General features: G+C 29.6%; 1 protein-coding gene across 2 annotated transcripts in view; it reads right to left on the reverse strand.

Moving 5' to 3' along the window:
* Positions 1-5,359: 5,359 nt before the first annotated feature.
* LOC117174777 (ribosome biogenesis protein WDR12 homolog) overlaps positions 5,360-6,958 on the reverse strand; it is a 13,396-nt gene continuing 11,797 nt past the window's right edge. For both annotated transcript variants that reach the window (XM_033364136.1, XM_033364145.1), the window contains exon 9: positions 5,360-5,751. In XM_033364136.1, coding sequence (XP_033220027.1) covers positions 5,613-5,751 — 139 coding nt within the window. In that variant the 3' untranslated portion in view covers positions 5,360-5,612. The remainder of the gene's footprint in view (positions 5,752-6,958) is intronic.

Genomic DNA, 6,958 nt, shown 5'->3' on the forward strand with positions numbered 1-6,958 from the left:
ATTGCGCGCGTGGCGCTTTGCGCCAACTTTAAGCGCGCCTAAGGCGCGCAGGTACGCTCTCGCGCTCGTTTTCATACCTTTAATGCATACACTTTAACTAAATTTGTTCAAATATCGTAAATACTATAAATTAAATCGAAAACTGTGATTTAAACTTCTGAGGAATTACAGCCATAAATTGCAACTGACATTTTTTCGATTTGTTCCTAAAGAAGGTTCTCAAAACACCTACGGCTTTGACGATTACATTCTCATTACAAAACTCACGCTCGATAACTTGTGTCCAATTGAAAAACTTCATCAAGATAATTTGTAAATCTTGTTAAAATCTACTAAAAACAACGCTTTAAACTTATGGATCTCGTAAAAATCCAAAATTGCATATTTTCTAAAATGATCCAAGTTTTGGAACTTTTGTCTAATTAAGAAATTTCATGATAATAGTTTCGAAAAACATATTTTATATCTAGTAGAAATTTGTATTGATATTTCTTAACCTATTAAAAAAAAAATTTTCCTTTTTTAAAAAATTTTCAAAATGTTGAAAAGCATATCACTTTTTGAAGTTTTATCGAATTTAAAAATGTCAATAGGATAATTTGTAAGTATTTTTTACGCGTACTAGAAAATTTGACAAAAATTTCTAAAACTCATAAAAAATTATAATTCAAATTTTGAATGAGCTCAAACTTCTTGAATTTTTTTTTTATCGAAAAATTTAACTGACATAGTTTCTAAATATATTTAATATCTAATGATGAATTTAAATGAAATTTACAAATCTTTTAGAAAATTATTCTTTTATATTTTTTTGAACATTTGAAAAATTTGAAAATGTTCAAAGGCTGACTTAATTGCACAAATCCTTCATGGTGTATTTACACGTCTGCTTACTGGTCGCCATAGCCAGCAGAAAAGTCATAAGAGTAAAAGCGACAGAAAGCGGAAAATTAAAAGAAAAGTGCCCTCTATCTCTTTCACTCTTATGATTTTTCTGCTTGCTGACGGCCAGTTGAGAGGCATGAAATACACCATCAAAAGTTAGCGTGGCTACAACATTCAGGTAACCCTGCATACAGGCAGACACCGATAAAATTTTATGATTTGCGGATTCTGTGAGTGCCGAAACGTAAAGATGCGTTAAAAACTAGAGATCGAAAATTTGGACGATTCCATTACACTTTCATGAATGAGAATGTAAAAACTTGTGAAATTCCTTGAAATTTCATGAAATAACTTGAAATGGATAGATTCTATAAGAATCCCTTGAAATTCAATTTATTTTCTAAAGTTCTCTATAGAAATCCCTTAAAATTTTTGCAAAACCTACAGCATTTTTAAAATTCTCTTGACATTTTTGATATTTCCGTAAGTCCTGTAGAATCCGTCGAAATCCTTTGAAGTATAAAAGTCATTCAATGTAACTTAAGTTAAAATAATTATTTCAAGTTATCTAAATAACGGTTTAAATCCCGATAAATCTTTTGAAATGATTGAAGATTTAATAAAATCCTCGAATCTTGTGAAATTCCTTGAAATAACTTAAAATCCATAAAATCCCTTGCAAAGTTTGGAATCGCTCAGAATATCTTGAAATTTCCTTTCATTCAATTTATTGTCAAAACTTCACTAGAAATCCCTTAAAATCTTTGAAAATCCTACAAAATTCTGTGAACTCCCTTGAAACGTTCCAAAATTCCTTAAAATTTGTAGAAATATTTTTAATCTCTTGGAAACCAATGAAATCTTCTAAAATTAGTAGAAATATTTAAAAGTCCTATAAAATCCCTTTAAAGGCCTTACAATTCGTGGAAGTTCTCTGACATTCGAATTAAATTAATTAAACGATTAAATCCCTATAAATCTTGAGAACACCTTGATCTTGTGAAATTTCTTAAAATACATTAAAATTCCTTCAAATCTGTAAAAGCGCTAGAAATCCCTTCAAATTGAATTTCGTTTATTTTTTAAACTTGACTAAAAATATCTTGAAATCTTTGGAGATACTACAAAATTCTTAAAACACCTTTACATGTTTTTAATAGCTTGAAATCTGTTGGAATTCCTTAAAATCCCCGGAAATATGGAAAAATATTTAAAATCCTCTAAACTCCTTCGAAATGATAAAATATGTCATTTAAAAAAAAATGGACCTTATAGTTTTACGAACCACAAAAAGTGGCTATTATATTCTATATGCTATTATTTAATACTTAACTTTTGCGAGATAAGAAATGCTTTTCTCAATTTTTTATAGGTTTGCAAATGAAATATTTCAAATAATTATTTTTTACACGTTCTTTTAATTTTCAAAAATATATGAGGGACTTTCCATAAACCATGTGATTTCTTTAACGGGTTGAGGGGAGAGGGTCCAAGTCCTAGTCACGTGATTTTACAATTAGGTGCGTTTAAAAAAATAAAACGCATGCGGGCATTCTTTTTTAGAAAAATCGCGTTATCCTAAAGTTTCTGAAAAATTGAAAAATAATCGATTAACTTGTTTTATTTTCATTCTACAAGAAAGAGTTGCCAAGAAGAGAGTTGCCAAAATTGGATCTCGTGGTTTATGGAAATGCCCTTAATGAAAGGCCCTCTTTTTAAATAATTACCTGACTTATTCAATTGATATTTAAATATTAGTACTTATCTTGAAAATGGTGATTTGCAAAAAATATCTTAGTGCATGTGCAAGTTTATGATGAGTGCTATACAGGGGGAGGGGCCAGAAATTATGTTGTATTGATTATAAGATCATTGGAACTTACACAATTGAGCTCGGAATTGAGTTAAAGAAAATGTAAAATATATCAAAAACAATTTTTGCATCGATAATCCCGCCGCCTTTACACGCTAAATCGACGTAGGTTGGCACCCCTAAAAAAAAGTGACACGCACACTCAATTAAAATGGCTTATATCATTTATAATCTGACATAAGTTTAACTGGACTTCAAAAACGAAGCACTACACGAAATCTATGTATAGAGTTTGAATATTTTTAACAAAGTTCAAGTTTAAAGTATTCGAAAGTAAACACGTTTTTAAATCTGAATCATGTATGCAAACGTACAGATTTAAATATATTTGGTTTAAAATTGTCATTGTTTCATATGAGAGGGTTTCCATAAACAAAGAGGCCCATTTTCAATCCGTTTACCCCCCCCCCCCAAAACATGTGGCCCGTTTTTCGATTTTTATTTTAGTTTTTCCATTAGACACCCCCCCCCCCCCCCCTAACCACTCGGTTTATAAAAGGCTCGTAAAAACAGGTTAACAATTTGAGTAATAAATATATTATTTATATTTCACAGTATTTCATTGCATTTTTTTAGACCAATGGATGAATTTAAGGTCTCAAAGTTAATTGCTATACCTGCGCATTCAATAATGCATTCATAGAATATTTGAAATATTGTCCCAAATATTTCATTGTTTTTTATTTGTTTGATTCATATATTAAAAAAGATTTCTTAGTTTTCTTTTTTTTTAATTTTGCAGTAAAATTTTTAAAAATATTTGGTAAAAAGAGTTCATAGACATTATTTTCAACATGTCATAAGTCATGACTAAAATAAAATAAATTTTAATCTGTTGCATGATTATATAGTGGAATAGCTGCAGATAAGCAAACGTAAATTTATGAGTAGAACGTTCTGAGACCGCTAAGTGATGTGTCGTTTATTCAAAGCTAACGTACGTAATATATATAGACTCGATAAAGGCATCTCGATAAAGGCAAGAATAAACAAAAATTTTACGAAGGCGGTGAATCCCCATTTCCCCTTAGTACATACTGCGCTGCCCCCCCCCCCCCAAGAACTATTTATGGGCGTGGAATTAAATTCATGCTTGCCACACTGAAAATATTAAAATGTTAGTATTTGAATATTTTTTTTCTGGCAATTCTCGAATTTCTTTTTCCTATTCGCCATAATTAAACCTTATTTTTTTGCCCCTTTTCATCGTTTTCTCCGTTTGCACTTTTTCGACAGTTCAATTATAAATTAAAATTTCAAATCAAATATTCCAAATTTCATCATTCTGGAAACAAGTATTCAAAATTGTACTTTAGGGCATAGCAGGATATGTTTTTTTGTGCCGTCTGAGCGAAAATAATTTTAAGACAATTTTTACAATAGTAGGTATAAACAAAAGCCATTTTCTTAGGATCCACTATGTTCACCTTATTAAAACACATAGTTTTGGTATAAAATGCGAGAAATTAATTTTCGATTACGGCTAATTGAAAGTAGATGTGATTTGTCAATTGTTTAATCAATTTTTATAAACAAAGTTACAGTTGAACTACTTTCCAGACGGCCTCAATTTTTTGGATGAAATCAGTGAAAAATATAATTCCGGTGAGTCTTTGGTATGATTCTTCGCAAACTTACATCCATGAGTAATTATTTAAACAATTCTTATAAATAAATGCAAGTTTGATAATTTTTTCATGAATACGCTTAAGTATTTTACAGTTTGATCGATTTTTTTGTATTTGTTACAATCATTCAAAGATTACCTGCGAATTTTAAGAAATTTACCAATCTTTTTAATGCAGTAGTTTTTGAACGAGCGTAGATATTCGGGATCTTATTTTTTAGTTCTCCATGGAAATTAAAAAACCGCGCTTTCTAAATTTTTCTTTTTTTTTTAGAAATAGATTTCATTATTGGCAATCCACTCCTTTACATTACAAATAAATTATAATTTTGAAAAATCGGTTTTTTTTTTAATTGGCAGAAACCTTTTTTAAATATTGGAAAAAATAAAAAGATAGAGTTTTCCTGCAAATTTCGTTACTCAAATTCGATTAAAAAAATAAAAAAGATTTTTGGGAAAGCCCATTTTTTTTAGAGTTTCTGATTATGTTATGGGGACTTAACCATTGTTGAGGCCTGACATTTATTTCAATATTATTTTTTATTTTTATAGCAAACAATCTGCCAGGTATCTTCAAATGATTGGAAAAAAATAACAGCAAAATTTGTGTTCAAACTGAAACATGTGTCCTTTTATTTTTACTCTATAATAATACATATAACCAAATAAGAAATCACTCCGACATCATGACGTAGACTTTCCTTGAGATTTTGCGTGATTTGAAATGGAATTTGTCACCATTTTTTTACGAAATAAACTAAAATTTTCTTTTTGATAACTATTCGTCATGCTACTTTGCAAATTGACAACTTGTGATTATTTAAACCATTTTCATAAACACGCAGACTATTTTCAACTGCAAAAAAATATGTTAGTGCATTCAGAAATGAAATCAAATTAATACCTAAAATAGAAAATCGTAAAATAACAAGAAGTAATTTAGCAAATAAAATTGTATTTATTTTACAAACCTCTTAAATCGATAGTTACAGTTTTTTGTACAATAATTACTTATCGTGTAGTACAAAACTATGACACGAAGCATAGAAAAATTTGACACAGGTACGCACTGGAAAAGTTGTAGGAACAGTGATTTCTGCGTTATGTGGAATTTGTTCAGTCCTTTCTACGAGAGTGTCATTAACCCAATAATTGTACTAAAATTCCACAACTTTTAAATCAGCTCCAAGAAAGAGTAAAAATTTACCTAAGGAGCTTTATTTGTTCTCAGCGATTGGAATTCTTCGCCTTGAATATTCTGACTGTGTTGTCAGATCCTCCAGAAACCATCAGTTTCGGATTCGACCAATTACACGCGAGGACTTTGTCTTCGTGTCCCATGAGATCGAAAAGCGAGGCCTTGGGACTAAAAACAAAAAAATAATTCACAAATAAATTAAAATCATTTCAAACTAGCTGCAAAGTTACATCACTGTACAGTGTACAGAGTGTCTACTCAAATCCTGAGGGGGGTCCCTTTTTTTGCAGGTATCTTAAGTTTTTTCGAGGTATAATTTTCTATAGTATGGAGCCATAAACATATTTCGCATTTTTTCTAAATAATCGACTCGGAATCAAAAATTCGAACGAAATTAAGAGGTTTTTTTTCTGATTTGTCAATTATTTATGTAAATTAAATATAATTTACTTTTGAACTATGCTAAGTCTGAAAAATGAGTAAAAAATAATGCAACTACAGAGGCATAATATGAAAATTACCTTTTTTCAAAGTTTTGTGTTCAAAGAAACAAAAAGGAATATAACGACAGTTACGTTACATTTCTTTTCGTTTTTTTTTCTAGATACAATGTAATTACTATATATGTTTGACATTATTTCTTCGTAGCCTCATTGTATTTTGATACTTTTTTAGACTGAGCTTCGTTTTTAGCCAAATTATTTTTAATTTATCGAAATAATTGGAAAATATCCAAAGATGCCCCTTAATTTCATTCGAATCCCTGCTCGTCATATGTTCGCGACTTTATTGTAAGAATGTGTTTTTCTTAGTTTCTATGGATTCAATTAATATGCTTAATTTATATAGCTTTTAAAAATTAAATTATAATATATTCTTAAATATATTAACACCATCGATTAGTCAAATAATTTAATCATTCTAAAACATAATTTCTTTAATTTGTCCCTAAAAACCATGAATTTTATAATAATTCAAACAAATTTTTATTTTATCTTCTAATACATAAAATTCAGTGCATATTTACGTAAAATGGATATGGCTACTATATTACGAGGTTAGTTCAATAAGGCCTTAGAATGAAGTATAAAAACAATTTTTTTTGGGTAAATTTATTTTTTATTTTTCAACATAATCTCCTTGGAGCTCTATACACTTGGTCAATCGCTTCTCAAGTTTTTTTAATCCTTCAGAAAAGTGCGCTTTCGGAAGTTCCTCAAAATAAGCACTTACAGAGGCAATGACGTCTTCGTTGTCTGGAAATCTCTGTCCGCCGTGCCATTTTTTCAAGTTTGGAAATAAGAAAAAGTCACTGGGGGCTAAATCTGGTGAATACGGTGGGTGTTCCACCAATTCGAATTTTAGTTCTTCAATT

The sequence above is a fragment of the Belonocnema kinseyi genome, chromosome 1, assembly GCF_010883055.1.
Source record: "Belonocnema kinseyi isolate 2016_QV_RU_SX_M_011 chromosome 1, B_treatae_v1, whole genome shotgun sequence".
In the NCBI taxonomy this organism is placed as follows: domain Eukaryota; kingdom Metazoa; phylum Arthropoda; class Insecta; order Hymenoptera; family Cynipidae; genus Belonocnema; species Belonocnema kinseyi.